The following is a 19,007-nucleotide window of genomic DNA, read 5'->3' on the forward strand; positions in this document are numbered from 1 at the left end:
GTAGGGTCATAGTAGGACGTCATTGATTGGAGGAGGGTCACAGTAGGACGTGATTGATTGGAGGAGGGTCATAGTAGGATGTCACTGATTGGAGGAGGGTCAGAGTTGGACATCACTGATTAGAGGAGGGTCAGAGTAGGACATCATTGATTGGAGGGGGGTCAGAGTAGGACGTCATTGATTGGAGGAGGGTCAGAATAGGACATCACTGATTGGAGGAGGGTCATAGTAGGATGTCATTGATTGGAGGAGGGTCAGAGTAGGACGTAACTGATTGGAGGAGGGTCAGAGCAGGACGTCATTGATTGGAGGAGGATCAGAGTAGGACGCCACTGATTGGAGGAGGCTCAGAGTAGGACGTCACTGATTGGAGGAGGGTCAGAGTAGGACGTCACTGATTGGAGGAGGGTCAGAGTAGGACGTCACTGATTGGAGGGGGGTCAGAGTAGGACGTAATTGATTGGAGGGGGGTCAGAGTAGGACGTCATTGATTGGAGGAGGGTCAGAGTAGGACGTCACTGATTGGAGGAGGGTCTGAGTAGGACGTCACTGATTGGAGGAGGGTCATAGTAGGATGTCATTGATTGGAGGAGGGTCAGAGTAGGATGTCACTGATTGGAGGAGGGTCAGAGTAGGATGTCATTGATTGGAGGAGGGTCAGAGTAGGATGTCACTGATTGGAGGAGGGTCAGAGTAGGACGTCACTGATTGGAGGAGGGTCAGAGTAGGACGTCATGCTTCAATGCACAATCCATTTAAAGGGACAAATGTAAAAAAAAAGTGAAACATGAATGTTTGCATTTCACTCATCAAGGGGGGGACCTGCTGAGCTGATTTCATTTTCTCTCCACATTCTACCCCCCCCCCCCCCCCGGGCTATAGAGTAGATTGATAGATAATGAAGGGGAATGTTACTGTTCTAATGCTAATGGCCCTGAATTCATCCCTGCCCCCCCCCATAATCCCCCTCCCCCGAACTGTAATCCACACATAAAACACTGGGGTCAGGTGGGGGGTAAATGGGGGTTGGGGTGTATTGGACATGGAGTGTGAATTCTCCCTTTAGTCTTTGTGTGGTCCCCATAGAGTCCCCTGGAGGGGGTTCCATGCCTTTTGCTCCGTCTTTTGAACTCTCCATAATCATCCTCAATACAAAATCTGAGCAGGGCTGCCTACTGCACAATGGCGGCACGGGGACTCATTGTGGCCTCCTGGACCCCTCCAGGGAAGGGACTCATTGTGGCCTCCTGGACCCCCCCAGGGACGGGACTCATTGTGGCCTCCTGGACCCCCCAGGGACGGGACTCATTGTGGCCTCCTGGACCCCTCCAGGGACGGGACTCATTGTGGCCCCCTGGAGGCCTCCTGGGACCCCCCCCAGGGATGGGACTCATTGTGGCCTCTTGAACCCCCCCCAGGGACGGGACTCATTGTGGCCTCCTGGACCCCCCCAGGGACGGGACTCATTGTGGCCTCCTGGACCCCCCCAGGGACGGGACTCATTGTGGCCTCCTGGACCCCCCCCAGGGACGGGACTCTTTGTGGCCTCCTGGACCCCCCCAGGGACGGGACTCATTGTGGCCTCCTGGACCCCCCCAGGGACGGGACTCATTGTGGCCTCCTGGACCCCTCCAGGGACGGGACTCATTGTGGCCTCCTGGACCCCCCCAGGGACGGGACTCATTGTGGCCTCCTGGACCCCCCCAGGGACGGGACTCATTGTGGCCTCCTGAACCCCCCCAGGGACGGGACTCATTGTGGCCTCCTGGACCCCCCCAGGGACGGGACTCATTGTGGCCTCCTGGACCCCCCCAGGGACGGGACTCATTGTGGCCTCCTGGACCCCCCAGGGACGGGACTCATTGTGGCCTCCTGGACCCCCACAGGGACGGGACTCATTGTGGCCTCCTGAACCCCCCCAGGGACGGGACTCTTTGTGGCCTCCTGGACCCCCCCAGGAATGGGACTCATTGTGGCCTCCTGAACCCCCCCAGGGACGGGACTCTGGGGTCTCTTTCTGCTGTTGAGTTTGTTTTCTCCATTGCTACGTGTTGGTTCCGCAGCTATTTACAATCGAGGTGACAGCTAAAGTAGTTCGGTCATTGGAAATCATGGGGCCCCTTATAATCTACCTAGGGCCATTAGAAATCATTGGGGCCCCATACAATCCTATAAAGGGGACCTGTGAGGGTAGAGATAGGGGAGCTGCCGCTGGGACACTATTTATAGGAGCAGATTTCGGGGTGCAGATATTTGTAGCACATTAGTCCCCCCAATATTCATTTCCTGTTTTATGTTTGATTTTTGTTTCTGTTCCTTTGTCTGCAATCTTCTCATTGTGCGGCTCTAGTGACACCCGGTGTCCAAATGTGGAACTGCAGGCTAAGAAAGCGTGCGCTCTGATTGGGTGCCTGTGAATGCAGACAGTGGAGGGGTCAGTGTGGTGTTGTGGCTCCCATGAGAACTGATCATATGGACCGATCCAGAGGTCCTGGTTCTGGGAAATATTTTACAACTTCTCAATCATGGCCAGTCCCAGTGTCCCTGATCACCCCCCGCACCAGTCCCAGTGTCCCCGATCACCCCCCGCACCAGTCCCAGTGTCCCCGATCACCCCCCGCACCAGTCCCAGTGTCCCCGATCACCCCCCGCACCAGTCCCAGTGTCCCCGATCACCCCCCGCACCAGTCCCAGTGTCCCCGATCACCCCCCGCACCAGTCCCAGTGTCCCCGATCACCCCCCGCACCAGTCCCAGTGTCCCCGATCACCCCCCGCACCAGTCCCAGTGTCCCCGATCACCCCCCGCACCAGTCCCAGTGTCCCCGATCACCCCCCCCCCCGCACCAGTCCCAGTGTCCCCGATCACCCCCCGCACCAGTCCCAGTGTCCCCGATCACCCCCCGCACCAGTCCCAGTATCCCCGATCACCCCCGCACCAGTCCCAGTGTCCCTGATCACCCCCCCCCCGCACCAGTCCCAGTGTCCCCGATCACCCCCCGCACCAGTCCCAGTGTCCCTGATCACCCCCCCCCCCCCGCACCAGTCCCAGTGTCCCCGATCACCCCCCCCCCGCACCAGTCCCAGTGTCCCCGATCACCCCCGCACCAGTCCCAGTGTCCCTGATCACCCCCCCCCCGCACCAGTCCCAGTGTCCCCGATCACCCCCCGCACCAGTCCCAGTGTCCCCGATCACCCCCCGCACCAGTCCCAGTGTCCCCGATCACCCCCCGCACCAGTCCCAGTGTCCCCGATCACCTCCCCCGCACCAGTCCCAGTGTCCCCGATCACCCCCCGCACCAGTCCCAGTGTCCCCGATCACCCCCCGCACCAGTCCCAGTGTCCCCGATCACCCCCCCCCCGCACCAGTCCCAGTGTCCCCGATCACCCCCCGCACCAGTCCCAGTGTCCCCGATCACCTCCCCCGCACCAGTCCCAGTGTCCCCGATCACCCCCCCCCCCGCACCAGTCCCAGTGTCCCCAATCACCTCCCCCGCACCAGTCCCAGTGTCCCCGATCACCCCCCGCACCAGTCCCAGTGTCCCCGATCACCCCCCCCCCGCACCAGTCCCAGTGTCCCCGATCACCCCCCGCACCAGTCCCAGTGTCCCCGATCACCTCCCCCGCACCAGTCCCAGTGTCCCCGATCACCCCCCGCACCAGTCCCAGTGTCCCTGATCACCCCCCCCCCCGCACCAGTCCCAGTGTCCCCGATCACCCCCCGCACCAGTCCCAGTGTCCCCGATCACCCCCCGCACCAGTCCCAGTGTCCCCGATCACCTCCCCCGCACCAGTCCCAGTGTCCCCGATCACCCCCCGCACCAGTCCCAGTGTCCCCGATCACCCCCCCCCGCACCAGTCCCAGTGTCCCCGACTCCCCCCGCACCAGTCCCAGTGTCCCCGATCACCTCCCCCGCACCAGTCCCAGTGTCCCCGATCACCCCCCGCACCAGTCCCAGTGTCCCTGATCACCCCCCCCCCCCGCACCAGTCCCAGTGTCCCCGATCACCCCCCGCACCAGTCCCAGTGTCCCCGATCACCCCCCGCACCAGTCCCAGTGTCCCCGATCACCCCCCGCACCAGTCCCAGTGTCCCCGATCACCCCCCGCACCAGTCCCAGTGTCCCCGATCACCCCCGCACCAGTCCCAGTGTCCCCGATCACCCCCCCCCCGCACCAGTCCCAGTGTCCCCGATCACCCCCCGCACCAGTCCCAGTGTGGGAGGAGTAGAATGCGTTTGGAGTTGTATCTCTAAGTATGACCATGAAGTGCGAGAAATAACTAAAATTACACATTTGTGAAAAAAATTAAAATTCAAAATACTCTCCACGCCTCTTACTAAATACCCTGGACTGTCTGCTTTCCAAAAGGGGTCATTTGGGGGGATTTGTACCATCCTGACATTTGGGGGGATTTGTACCGTCCTGACATTTGGGGGGATTTGTGCCGTCATGACATTTGGGGGGATTTGTGCCGTCATGACATTTGGGGGGGATTTGTGCCGTCATGACATTTGGGGGGATTTGTGCCCTCCTGACATTTGGGGGGGATTTGTGCCGTCCTGACATTTGGGGGGATTTGTGCCGTCATGACATTTGGGGGGATTTGTGCCGTCCTGACATTTGGGGGGGATTTGTGCCATCCTGACATTTGGGGGGGATTTGTACCGTCCTGACATTTGGGGGGATTTGTACCGTCCTGACATTTGGGGGGGATTTGTGCCGTCCTGACATTTGGGGGGATTTGTGCCGTCCTGACATTTGGGGGATTTGTGCCGTCCTGACATTTGGGGGGGAATTGTGCCGTCCTGACATTTGGGGGGATTTGTACCGTCCTGACATTTGGGGGGATTTGTACCGTCCTGACATTTGGGGGGATTTGTACCGTCCTGACATTTGGGGGGATTTGTGCCGTCCTGACATTTGGGGGGATTTGTACCGTCCTGACATTTGGGGGGATTTGTACCGTCCTGACATTTGGGGGGATTTGTGCCGTCCTGACATTTGGGGGGATTTGTACCGTCCTGACATTTGGGGGGATTTGTACCGTCCTGACATTTGGGGGGATTTGTGCCGTCCTGACATTTGGGGGGATTTGTACCGTCCTGACATTTGGGGGGATTTGTGCCGTCCTGACATTTGGGGGGATTTGTGCCGTCCTGACATTTGGGGGGGATTTGTGCCGTCCTGACATTTTAGGGTCTCAAGAAATGAGATGGGCCGTCAGTACATCAGGATTCATAGTTTGTGTAACTTTCCTATAAAATAAATAATAAACACAGATTTGGGTTATTTGGCCTAAATTTATAACAGACACTAAGAAACACGTTTTGTTTTTTTTCCAAACTTTTCAGTCTTTTTTTCATTTTTTTTATAATATAACTCCAGCGCTGATCAAATACCAACATTTGTGTGAACAAAATTATTTAAATGTATTCTGGGTGCAGTGTTGCATGACCGCGCAATTGTCATTCACAGTGTGAGAGCGCTGAAAGCTGGAAATTGGCCTGGGCAGGGAGGGGGTGGGGGGATTGGGGAGCCAGGTAATGAAGGGGTTAAAGGGTGGGGCACTGAAGGGGTTAAAGGGTGGGGCACTGAAGGGGTTAATGGGACGGGGCACTGAAGGGGTTAAAGGGGTGGGGCACTGAAGGGGTTAAAGGGGTGGAACGCTGAAGGGGTTAAGGGGTCGGGGCGCTGAAGAGGTTAAAGGGTCGGGGTGCTGAAGGGGTTAAAGGGGCGGGGTGCTGAAGGGGTTAAAGGGGCGCGGCGCTGAAGGGGTTAAAGGGGCGGGGCTCTGAAGGGGTTAAAGAGCCGGAGCGCTAAAGGGGCGGAGGGCTGAAGGGGTTAAAGGGGCGGGCGCTGAAGGGGTTAAAGGGGCGGGGCGCTGAAGGGGTTAAAGAGCCAGGGAGCTGAAGGGGTTAAAGGGCCGGGGCGCTGAAGGGGTTAAAGGGGCAGGGCGCTGAAGGGGTTAAAGGGGAGGAGTGCTGATAGGGTTGAAGGGGCGGGGCACTGAAGGGGTTAAAGGGCCGGGGCACTGAAGGGGTTAAATGGGAGGAGCGCTGATGGGGTTAAAGGGGCGGGACACTGATGGGGTTAAAGGGGCGGGGAGCTGAAGGGGTTAAGGGAACAGAGCGCTGAAGGGGTTAAAGGAGCGGAGCGCTGAAGGGGTTAAAGGGGCGGGGCGCTGAAGGGGTTAAAGGGGCGGGGCTCTGAAGGGGTTAAAGGGGCGGGCGCTGAAGGGGTTAAAGGGGCGGAGCGCTGAAGGGGTTAAACGGGCAGGCACGGAAGGGGTTAAAGGGGCGAAACACTGAAGGGGTTAAAGGGCCGGGGCACTGAAGGGGTTAAAGGGGAGGAGCGCTGAAGGGGTTAAAGGGGCGGGGCGCTGAAGGGGTTAAAGAGCCAGGGAGCTGAAGGGGTTAAAGGGGTGGGGCGCTGAAGGGGTTAAAGGGGCGGGGCGCTGAAGGGGTTAAAGGGGAGGAGTGCTGATAGGGTTGAAGGGCCGGGGCACTGAAGGGGTTAAAGGGCCGGGGCACTGAAGGGGTTAAAGGGGAGGAGCGCTGAAGGGGTTAAAGAGCCAGGGAGCTGAAGGGGTTAAAGGGCCGGAGCGCTGAAGGGGTTAAAGGGGCGGGGCGCTGAAGGGGTTAAAGGGGAGGAGTGCTGATAGGGTTGAAGGGCCGGGGCACTGAAGGGGTTAAAGGGCCGGGGCACTGAAGGGGTTAAAGGGGAGGAGCGCTGAAGGGGTTAAAGGGCCGGGGCGCTGAAGGGGTTAAAGAGCCAGGGAGCTGAAGGGGTTAAAGGGCCGGAGCGCTGAAGGGGTTAAAGGGCCGGGGCGCTGAAGGGGTTAAAGGGGCGGGGCACTGAAGGGGTTAAATGGGAGGAGCGCTGATGGGGTTAAAGGGGCGGGACGCTGATGGGGTTAAAGGGGCGGGGCGCTGAAGGGGTTAAGGGAACAGAGCGCTGAAGGGGTTAAAGGAGCGGAGCGCTGAAGGGGTTAAAGGGGCGGGGCTCTGAAGGGGTTAAAGGGGCGGGCGCTGAAGGGGTTAAAGGGGCGGAGCGCTGAAGGGGTTAAAGGGGCGGGCGCTGAAGGGGTTAAAGGGCGGGGCACTGATGGTAATCTCGGGAGGTAACCCATTATTACTGATTTCTGATTGCACCGCACAGTCCTCATTAGTGTCATATCCCCACCACGCTCACACACCGCCTAGGAGCGATCAGACCGACTAACCTACTGGTATGGTTTTGGGTTGTCGGAGGAAACGTGCATACAAACTCCATGCAGATAGCATCCCAGAGCTGCAGTGTTGTGGATGAGCACAGGATGACATGGTGACTGCCCCTCAGGAGGCGGGGCTATGACTCCCTGCACTCACTGTATGTCCTCAGTCTTCTGGGTTGGAGGACACTGGGTGTCATTCAATGAGGAGCGCAGGGGACATCTAGTGGACGGATGGAATTACTGCAGGGGACAGCATCATGGAGGAGGTGAGTATTGCAGTCATACTAAACCCTGCTGGGGGACTATTACAGGAAATATTTGGAGTTGGGCTTTTTAATGGAGGGTGGGGGATGGGAGGTGAGGGGTGGTTGATGGGGGGTGGGGGTTGGTTGATGGGGGATGGGAAGTGATTGATGGGGGGTGGTGGATGGGGGATGGGAGGTGATTGATGGGGGGTGGTGGTTGATGGGGGATGGGAGGTGGTGGATGGGGGATGGGAGGTGGTTGATGGGGGGTGGGAGGTGGTTGATGGCGGATGGGGGGGTGGAAGGTGGGGGATGGGAGGTGGTTAATGGGGGGTGGTGGATGGGGGATGGGAGGTGGTTGATGAGGGATGGGGGATGGGAGGTGGTTGATGAGGGGTGGGGGATGGGAGGTGGTTGATGGGGGGTGGGAGGTGGTTGGTGGGGGATGGGGGGGTGGAAGGTGGGGGATGGGAGGTGGTTGGTGGGGGATGGGAAGTGGTTGATGGGGGGTGGGGGATGGGAGGTGGTTGATGGGGGGTGGTTGATGGGGGATGGGAAGTGGTTGATGGGGGGTGGGGGATGGGAGGTGGTTGATGGGGGGTGGGGGATGGGGGATGGGAGGTGGTTGATGGGGGGTGGGAGGTGGTTGGTGGGGGATGGGGGGTGGTTGATGGGGGATGGGGGGGTGGTTGATGGTGGATGGGAGGTGGTTGATGGGGGGTGTTGGATGGGGGATGGGAGGTGGTTGATGGGGGGTGGTGGATGGGGGATGGGAGGTGGTTGATGGGGGGTGGGAGGTGGTTGGTGGGGGATGGGGGGTGGTTGATGGGGGATGGGGGGGTGGTTGATGGGGGATGGGAGGTGGTTGATGGGGGGTGGTGGATGGGGGATGGGAGGTGGTTGATGGGGGGTGGTGGATGGGGGATGGGAGGTGGTTGATGGGGGATGGGGGGTGGGGGTGCATTATTAAACATTCTGATGACAATCCATTGGCTCACCGCAGTCCAATTATCGAATTCATTTCTCATCTTCTCCAAATCTTACTATAGGGTGAGCTGTGCCACAAGGGGAGGGGCCCCGTCACGGTGCACAATTTTGTGACAGGGGAAGAAATCGCACACCCGCCCAGGAAGAACGCATTTGTGCCGCCATATCTGGGGGGTCACGATGGAGCTGACTACTATCTCATCGAAGCCTTCATCTCTGCTGTTGCCGTGAGTATCCTAGAGACCCAGTCACCCGAACATTCATTTCAACATCAATCTTCCCATCAGATGACATTTTATTCCTGTTATTTCCCCATAAAATCCTCCCCGCTGGCGACATCCAATCCCTGAGACCGCCGCTGGGTGCCGCCATCTTGGATGTGATGTCAGCAGACTCACTCGGGTGTCACTCTATAGTGTTCTCCCTCACTCTTCCCCCATAGAAGGGTATGCAGGGAAGTAAGAAGAGGGGTAGAGGAGCTGGGCCAGCACAGTCTGTAATTAGACACTCCCAGAAGAGGAGGGGCTATGACATACAAAGCAGGGAGGGGCTGTGCTAGGATATTGACCCTCCTGGAGCCGTCCCATCTGCACATCCAAGGCACACGGCTAGAGGATAAAGTGATTTATGGAAAGAAAACACCGAATTCTGGATTTGTATCGAACGGTTTCCACCGAATCCGCTGACAAGGGCTGAACACAGCGCATTGCTAGACATGCGGTTCAAATCAAAATTCAAATGAATTTTTGGTCATTCAGAAATTTGGATGCATCTGAATTCCAATAATAACGAAATTTTAGGGAATCCGAAATAACGAAACAAAATTTCAGCTGAAATTTGAATTCAAATCGAAAACAAAATCAAATTGATAAACCAGAATAAAATGCAACAGAATAGAAGGAATACAGCCGCCTCCGGAATTCAAATGTCCAATTGAATAAATTCAGACTCAAATTTCCCCAATTCTGGCGAATTGAATTTAAATTCAATTAAAAAAAAAATGAAACAAAAACAATTCCGAAAACGAATCTAACGAAACCAAATTATTTGAATGACAAATTCCTCCAGCAAATGTCTGCGTGTGACTCCATGTGTGGGGCTCATTAAAGAAGGACTCTAGCTTTAGCCACCTCCTCAATAATGACCTGTGAGCACCCCTCAGGCCATTGAATGGAGGCCAGTGGAGGGATTGGAGGAGAGGGGTGGAGGACACTGAATGGAGGTCAGTGGAGGGATTGGCAGAGAGGGGTGGAGGGCACTGAATGGAGGCCAGTGGAGGGATTGGCAGAGAGGGGTGGAGGACACTGAGTGGAGGCCAGTGGAGGGATTGTCAGAGAGGGATGGAGGACACTGAGTGGAGGCCAGTGGAGGGATTGGCAGAGAGGGGTGGAGGACACTGAATAGAGGCCAGTGGAGGGATTGGCAGAGAGGGGGTGGAGGACACTGAATGGAGGCCAGTGGAGGGATTGCAGGAGAGGGATGGAGGACACTGAGCGGAGGCCAGTGGAGGGATTGGCAGAGGGGGGTGGAGGACACTGAGTGGAGGCCAGTGGAGGGATTGGCAGAGGGGGGTGGCGGACACTGAATGGAGGTCAGTGGAGGGATTGGCAGAGAGGGGTGGAGGACACTGAATGGAGGCCAGTGGAGGGATTGGCAGAGAGGGGTGGAGGACACTGAGTGGAGGTCAGTGGAGGGATTGGCAGAGAGGGGTGGAGGACACTGAATGGAGGCCAGTGGAGGGATTGGCAGAGAGTGGTGGAGGACACTGAGTGGAGGCCAGTGGAGGGATTGGCAGAGGGGGGTGGAGGACACTGAGTGGAGGCCAGTGGAGGGATTGCAGGAGAGGGATGGAGGACACTGAGTGGAGGCCAGTGGAGGGATTGGAGGAGAGGGGTGGAGGACACTGAATGGAGGTCAGTGGAGGGATTGGCAGAGAGGGGTGGAGGACACTGAGTGGAGGCCAGTGGAGGGATTGGCAGAGAGGGGTGGAGGACACTGAGTGGAGGCCAGTGGAGGGATTGCAGGAGAGGGATGGAGGACACTGAGTGGAGGCCAGTGGAGGGATTGGCAGAGAGGGGTGGAGGACACTGAATAGAGGCCAGTGGAGGGATTGGCAGAGAGGGGGTGGAGGACACTGAATGGAGGCCAGTGGAGGGATTGCAGGAGAGGGATGGAGGACACTGAGCGGAGGCCAGTGGAGGGATTGGCAGAGGGGGGTGGAGGACACTGAGTGGAGGCCAGTGGAGGGATTGGCAGAGGGGGGTGGCGGACACTGAATGGAGGTCAGTGGAGGGATTGGCAGAGAGGGGTGGAGGACACTGAATGGAGGCCAGTGGAGGGATTGGCAGAGAGGGGTGGAGGACACTGAATGGAGGCCAGTGGAGGGATTGGCAGAGAGGGGTGGAGGACACTGAGTGGAGGTCAGTGGAGGGATTGGCAGAGAGGGGTGGAGGACACTGAATGGAGGCCAGTGGAGGGATTGGCAGAGAGTGGTGGAGGACACTGAGTGGAGGCCAGTGGAGGGATTGGCAGAGGGGGGTGGAGGACACTGAGTGGAGGCCAGTGGAGGGATTGCAGGAGAGGGATGGAGGACACTGAGTGGAGGCCAGTGGAGGGATTGGCAGAGAGGGGTGGAGGACACTGAGTGGAGGTCAGTGGAGGGATTGGCAGAGAGGGGTGGAGGACACTGAATGGAGGCCAGTGGAGGGATTGGCAGAGAGTGGTGGAGGACACTGAGTGGAGGCCAGTGGAGGGATTGGCAGAGAGGGGTGGAGGACACTGAGTGGAGGCCAGTGGAGGGATTGCAGGAGAGGGATGGAAGACACTGAGTGGAGGCCAGTGGAGGGATTGGCAGAGAGGGGTGGAGGACACTGAATAGAGGCCAGTGGAGGGATTGGCAGAGAGGAGGTGGAGGACACTGAATGGAGGCCAGTGGAGGGATTGCAGGAGAGGGATGGAGGACACTGAGCGGAGGCCAGTGGAGGGATTGGCAGAGGGGGGTGGAGGACACTGAGTGGAGGCCAGTGGAGGGATTGGCAGAGGGGGGTGGCGGACACTGAATGGAGGTCAGTGGAGGGATTGGCAGAGAGGGGTGGAGGACACTGAATGGAGGCCAGTGGAGGGATTGGCAGAGAGGGGTGGAGGACACTGAATGGAGGCCAGTGGAGGGATTGGCAGAGAGGGGTGGAGGACACTGAGTGGAGGTCAGTGGAGGGATTGGCAGAGTGGGGTGGAGGACACTGAATGGAGGCCAGTGGAGGGATTGGCAGAGAGTGGTGGAGGACACTGAGTGGAGGCCAGTGGAGGGATTGGCAGAGGGGGGTGGAGGACACTGAGTGGAGGCCAGTGGAGGGATTGCAGGAGAGGGATGGAGGACACTGAGTGGAGGCCAGTGGAGGGATTGGCAGAGAGGGGTGGAGGACACTGAGTGGAGGTCAGTGGAGGGATTGGCAGAGAGGGGTGGAGGACACTGAATGGAGGCCAGTGGAGGGATTGGCAGAGAGTGGTGGAGGACACTGAGTGGAGGCCAGTGGAGGGATTGGCAGAGGGGGGTGGAGGACACTGAGTGGAGGCCAGTGGAGGGATTGCAGGAGAGGGGTGGAGGACACTGAATGGAGGTCAGTGGAGGGATTGGCAGAGAGGGGTGGAGGACACTGAGTGGAGGCCAGTGGAGGGATTGGCAGAGAGGGGTGGAGGACACTGAGTGGAGGGATTGGAGGAGAGGGGTGGAGGACACTGAGTGGAGGCCAGTGGAGGGATTGGAGGAGAGGGGTGGAGGACACTGAGTGGAGGCCAGTGGAGGGATTGGCAGAGAGGGGTGGAGGACACTGAGTGGAGGCCAGTGGAGGGATTGGCAGAGAGGAGTGGAGGCCAGTGGAGGGATTGGCAGAGGGGGGTGGAGGACACTGAATGGAGGTCAGTGGAGGGATTGGAGGAGAGGGGTGGAGGACACTGAATGGAGGCCAGTGGAGGGATTGGCAGAGGGGGGTGGAGGACACTGAATGGAGGTCAGTGGAGGGATTGGCAGAGGGGGGTGGAGGACACTGAATGGAAGCCAGTGGAGGGATTGGCAGAGGGGGGTGGAGGACACTGAATGGAAGCCAGTGGAGGGATTGGCAGAGGGGGGTGGAGGACACTGAATGGAGGTCAGTGGAGGGATTGGCAGAGGGGGGTGGAGGACACTGAATGGAGGTCAGTGGAGGGATTGGCAGAGAGGGGTGGAGGACACTGAATGGAAGCCAGTGGAGGGATTGGCAGAGGGGGGTGGAGGACACTGAATGGAGGTCAGTGGAGGGATTGGCAGAGGGGGGTGGAGGACACTGAATGGAGGTCAGTGGAGGGATTGGCAGAGGGGGGTGGAGGACACTGAATGGAGGTCAGTGGAGGGATTGGCAGAGAGGGGTGAAGGACAAGGAGCGGAGGTCAGTGGAGGGATTGGCAGAGAGGGGTGGAGGTCAGTGGAGGGATTGGTAGAGAGGGGTGGAGGACACTGAATGGAGGTCAGTGGAGGGATTGGCAGAGAGGGGTGGAGGACACTGAATGGAGGCCAGTGGAGGGATTGGCAGAGAGGGGTGGAGGACACTGAATGGAGGCCAGTGGAGGGATTGGCAGAGGGGGGTGGAGGACACTGAATGGAGGCCAGTGGAGGGATTGGCAGAGAGGGGCAGCAGTCACTGATTGGTTGGTGAGGTGGATGAGTCTAGCGGCAGCATTCATATTAGGGGGGAGGAGCCTGGGCTGAGCACCTCAAACACATGAAGTACATTTGTACAGGTGAGACTTCGGATCGGTTCCGTGCTCTTTGGAGGTCTGGATAGTTTAGTCATCTTCTGCCTCGATTAAACAACTCATACAAGGAACATGAGGGGGGGGGACCAATCCTTGCCCTCCACTCAACTGAATTCGCCTTGTTTGTTGGCAATATCCCCCGGGCTCTTCCAGGCTCCTCCAGGCTCCTCCAGACTCCTCCAGGCTCCTCCAGACTCCTCCAGACACCCCCTTTGTTCTTTCTTCCTTTTTCTAATTCCATTTCTATTCCACTTCCTTTCCCATTGTACTGGTTCCGGTTCTCTATGGAGGAGCCTACAGTGGTCCAGCTCTTCATCGGCCTCCCAGCGGGTTCAGTAGCTGGACTCTGTGGGGTTTATTTACTAAAGCTGGAGAGTCCAAAATCAGACTCCCTTCTGCATAGAAACCAATCAGCTTCTAACCTCAGCTTGTTCAATGAAGCTTTGGCAATGAAACCTGGAAGCTGATTGGTTTCTATGCAGAAGAGAGTCTGATTTTGGACTCTCCAGATTTAGTAAATAAACCCCTGTATGTCTCCTTCCCCTGAATGGAATGGTGGGTGTAGCTGGACTCCATGTCTCTGGTGGGATTCCTTTGGACCTTCCTCATAGCATTCCTATAGTTCACATTGTCTTCGTTGTCATGATGTGTAACATTTCCTTACCCGTTCATTTCCTGTTCCATGACCCCCCCCCCCCCCCCACCCTTCCCCTTCTTTGTGGGGTTCAGGAGTACTGTCATACCTTGTGGTCTATAGATGATGATCTGACTTCTCTCTCCAGAATGACGACCCGTCTCGTATTGTGACCGGCCCGGCGGACACTCTGCGCAGTCACCTGCTGGTGTTTCACGCCGAGAGATCGCGGAGAGAGAACTGTGTGGTGAACATAGACAGCGACGAGGTGTAACTACGGGAACAATGACTGCCGCCTGTGCCCTGTTCATCTCCGGTGCAGTCTGTACTGCGCTGTCCGGGGTGCCTCCTAATCTAATGATTGCACTATAATGCGGTTCAGGGCGGAGCGCAATGTGCCTCACACTGGATATTAGAATGGACTCCTTCATCACCAAATGGGCTCTCCACTTCACAAGGAACCCACCATGATAGGAATATTGGGTGGTCATTGATGAATGGTTTATGAAGGGGCAGCTTCCATTTTCTTTCCCTCTCCTTCCATCATCCTTCCGTCATCCTCCACCATCCTTCCCTCTCCTTCCATCATCCCTCTCTCTCCTTCCACCACCCTTCCCTCTCATTTCATCATCCTTCCACCATCTTTCCCTCTCCTTCCGTTATCCTACCACTACCCTCCCCTCTCCTTCCACCATCCTTCCCTCTCCTTCCATTATCCTTCCACCATCATTCTTTCTCCTTCCACCATCCTTCCCTCTCCTTCCATCACCATTCCACCATCCTTCCCTCTCCTTCCACCATCCTTCTCTCTCCTTCCACCATCTTTCCCTCTTCTTCTGTTATCCTACCACTACCCTCCCCTCTCCTTCCACCATCCTTCCCTCTCCTTCCGTCATCCTTCCCTCTCCTTCCACCATCCTTAGCTCTCCTTCCGTCATCCTTCCCTCTCCTTCCGTCATCCTTCCCTCTCCTTCCACCATCCTGGCCTCTCCTTCCGTCCTCCTTCCCTCTCCTTCCGTCATCCTTCCACCACCCTTCCCTCTCCTTCCACCATCCTTCCCTCTCCTTCCGTCCTCCTGGCCTCTCCTTCCGTCCTCCTTCCCTCTCCTTCCGTCATCCTTCCACCACCCTTCCCTGTCCTTCCCTCTCCTTCCACCATCCTTCCCTCTCCTTCCGTCATCCCTCTCCTTCCACCATCCTTCCCTCTCCTTCCATCCTCCTGGCCTCTCCTTCCGTCCTCCTTCCCTCTCCTTCCGTCATCCTTCCACCACCCTTCCCTCTCCTTCCACCATCCTTCCCTCTCCTTCCGTCCTCCTGGCCTCTCCTTCCGTCCTCCTTCCCTCTCCTTCCGTCATCCTTCCACCACCCTTCCCTGTCCTTCCCTCTCCTTCTGTCATCCTTCCCTCTCCTTCCGTCCTCCTGGCCTCTCCTTCCGTCCTCCTTCCCTCTCCTTCCGTCATCCTTCCACCACCCTTCCCTGTCATTCCCTCTCCTTCCACCATCCTTCCCTCTCTTTCCATCACCATTCCACCATCCTTCCTTCTCCTTAGTGAATTGCTGTCTCAGGTCAAACATGAGGATTCCATCCATCCTGACACATTGAGAAGTTATTTACTAAAACCGGAGAGTGCAAAATCTGGTGAAGCTCTGCAGAGAAACCAATCAGCTTTCAGGATTTATTGTCAAAGCTTCATTGAACAAGTTGAAGATAGAAGCTGATTGGCTGCCATGCACAGCTACCCCAGATTCTGAGCGCTCCGGTCTTCGTAAAACAACCCCTTTATATACTGAATACACATAGAACATCCAGAAAAAGTCAGCAATGGCAGCTCCAATATTTCTATCCTGATGAGTCCCTAATACATCATCCATCCACCAATCTGTCTCCAGCCATCGATCCATCCATGTCTCCATCCATCCATGTCTCCATCCATCTATCCATATCTCCATCCATTTCTCCATCCATCCATGTTTTCATCCATCCATCCATCCATGTCTCCATCCATCCATCCATGTCTCCATCCATCCATCCATGTCTCCATCCATCTATCCATATCTCCATCCATCCATCCCTCCATGTCTCCATCCATCCATGTCTCCATCCATCCATCCATCCATGTCTCCATCCATCCATCCATGTCTCCATCCATCCATGTCTCCATCTATCTATCCATGTCTCCATCCATCCATGTCTCCATCCATCCATCCATGTCTCCATCCATCTATCCATATCTCCATCCATCCATCCCTCCATGTCTCCATCCATCCATATCTCCATCCATCCATCCATGTCTCCATCCATCCATCCATGTCTCCATCCATCCATGTCTCCATCTATCCATCCATGTCTCCATCCATCTATCCTTATCTCCATCCATCCATCCCTCCATGTCTCCATCCATCCATATCTCCATCCATCCCTCCATGTCTCCATCCATCCATGTCTCCATCCATCCATCCATGTCTCCATCCATCTATCCTTATCTCCATCCATCCATCCCTCCATGTCTCCATCTATCCATATCTCCATCCATCCCTCCATGTCTCCATCCATCCATGTCTCCATTCATCCATCCCTCCATATCTCCATCCATCTATCCATGTCTCCAGCCATCCATCCATGTCTCCATCCATCCATCCATGTCTCCTTCCATCCATCCATGTCTCCATCCATCCATCCATGTCTCCATCCATCCATATCTCCATCTATCCATCCATGTCTCCATCCATCCATCCATGTTTCCATCCATCCATGTCTCCATCTATCCATCCATGTCTCCATCTATCCATCCATGTCTCCATCCATCCATCCATCCATGTTTCCATCCATCCATCCATGTCTCCATCCATCCATCCATCCATCCATCCATCCATGTTTCCATCCATCCATCCATGTCTCCATCTATCCTTCCATGTCTCCATCCATCCATCCATCCATGTCTCGATGCTTTATTTTGCTGAGATCTCACTTTGAAAAACACCCCTCTAGCATTCTTAGCTGTGGCCATCTTGAGTAAGGGCAGATGATTCATGTAGCATTTACTTTCTGGAATCCATCTGCCCTTAGCTCTTGCAGGTAGGCAGGAGGGTGTGCTTAGCTGAGAAAGCCCCTCCTCCCATGAAGACTCCTGGGATGTATGACATCATTTGCCTAGGCCAGAAACCAGGAAGACAGTGAAGAAATCTAAAAGAAAGTATAAAACCAGTAAATCGAATCCCCCCCCCCCCCAATCCATGTACCAATGATGGCAGCAGACGGATTACATGGAGTCCATGGTGATGGGGAGAGAGGAGTTCCCCTTTAAACTGTTGAAATGAGATATCAGGAGCACAGGGGGAGCACTGATTTTAGTGGGTCAGCCAACTCCTAGCCCCCCCCCCCCCGTACAGGAACTATCTCAGGGACCGTTGATTGCTCATGCTCACAGTGTATCCATTCTTCATCACCCTGTGGGGTGGGTGGTGAACTCAGGATCAGTCCAGGGACCGGACCCCCGGGGCCCCCTATGCACTCCATGTCAGTGAAGTGGAGATCAGCCTGGACCATGCGTCTTCTCAGGGTTCATAAAACACAGCATTTCACCACCCAGGGTAGTGTCTGCGGGAGGTTCCTCGGGGGCGGAGCAATGCGGGTTTCTGCCTATCGCTCTCTTTCTTCACCATGAAGTGCCCTTTTCCTGCCTTGTGATGAGATCTCTGTGTTATATATCTGGATCTCTTCATTGTCAGAACAATTGTGGGGTTGCTGAGGAGATTCTTCATGGGCCCTACCAGTACCGGGCAGGCGTCGGCCACCTCGGCACACCAGCTGTGCTGAAACTACAACTCCCATCATGCCCCTCTGCCTCTGGGAGTCATACCTGTGTCTGTTTGTTGCAATACCTCATGGGACTTGTAGTTCCACCACAGCTGGAAGGCCGAGGTTGCCCACCCTGGTATAGACCCCACGTGTGTTTTCCGGAGGGGGCGGTAAATCATGGTTTAGGTGTGAAGGTGTAATAGGGCTCTTGGTAAGGATTTTGGAAGAATGTGTTTAATAAATACCTCCACGCCTGTGCAGTACAGCCCATCCCCCCCTCCCCCCCCCCCCCAGACTTCTATGGGGCACATCTACCTCTGGCTCTGGACCAGTAGAGGACCCCATAGAAGTCTATGGAGCTGTACTGCACAGGTGCGGCCAGTAGAGGCAGTGCTGAGCTTTGTGCATTGTTTAGCTGTGCTTTTTGCTGCGTTTCGCTGCGTTTTGTTGCGTTTCGCTGCGTTCTGATTGGCGTGTTCAGATTTGATCGGAGCCGTAGTGTTATATTATGACTACTGACCCCGCCAGGTGATCCCGCCACATTGTATACATCCTCCAGGCGCACTCCCCATGTACAGAACTGGGAGTACTCGGGTCTGGTTGCCATGGGTTACTGCACATGCTCATTGGGTACCTTATTAAAAAAAAAAACAAAATGTTCCATTCAGTAAGTAAGACGCATATCACGGTAACCCATAGCAACCATAGAAATCCGCCATTTTGTCATCTGGGAGGAAACTGGAAGATCACTGGAGTCCCCATCTCAGATCTCCTCTGTGATTGGCCTCGCTATACAATCCTGACACCATACTCTGGGCTCACTCCCCCACCGACCAATGCGGTGTCCAGGAACTGCGGGGGTCTCGTCTTCATTCAACCAAAAGAAAATCATTTGTTTGGAGTTCTTCCTTAATGCAGATATGACATTATAATCCGGTGCCTTGTCTGTGTTCTGTGCAATGCGTGTGCGAGGGATCATACCATGCATGTGATATGTACTATGGAACACGGAGATATATATGTATACACGCTGGGATCCGATTGGTGGAGAATTGTTCACATTCAATAAAAATCAGATGTCCTGTCATATGACTCTGGAACCGTTCTTCTCCTGCACAGACGTCTGTGTGCATGTATGTATTTGTGTGTGTGTGTATGTCTGTGCATGTATGTGTGTGTGTATATGTGTATCTATGTGAATGTATGTACAGTGTGCGTGTATGTATATGTGTATGTGTGTGTGTATGTATGTATGTGAATGTATGTACAGTGTGTGTATGTATGTGAATGTATGTATGTGAATGTATGTACAGTGTGTGTGTGTCTGTGCATGTATGTACA

At 55.9% G+C, this 19,007-nt stretch overlaps 1 protein-coding gene across 1 annotated transcript; it reads left to right on the top strand.

Annotated features, from left to right (window-relative positions):
• The first annotated feature begins 8,486 nt into the window (after nucleotides 1-8,486).
• LOC149428953 (uncharacterized) lies at nucleotides 8,487-18,753 on the top strand. Its single transcript, XM_089666903.1, has 2 exons — nucleotides 8,487-8,672; nucleotides 14,016-18,753. Exon 2 carries the CDS (start codon nucleotides 14,372-14,374, stop codon nucleotides 15,584-15,586), a length of 1,215 nt encoding a protein of 404 aa, XP_089523029.1. The 5' UTR covers nucleotides 8,487-8,672; nucleotides 14,016-14,371; the 3' UTR covers nucleotides 15,587-18,753.
• The last annotated feature ends 254 nt before the right edge of the window (nucleotides 18,754-19,007 follow it).

Source organism: Staurois parvus, unplaced genomic scaffold, assembly GCF_062004578.1.
Source record: "Staurois parvus isolate SC_StPar_1 unplaced genomic scaffold, SC_StPar_1.0 ptg002894l, whole genome shotgun sequence".
Taxonomy (NCBI): Eukaryota; Metazoa; Chordata; class Amphibia; order Anura; family Ranidae; genus Staurois; species Staurois parvus.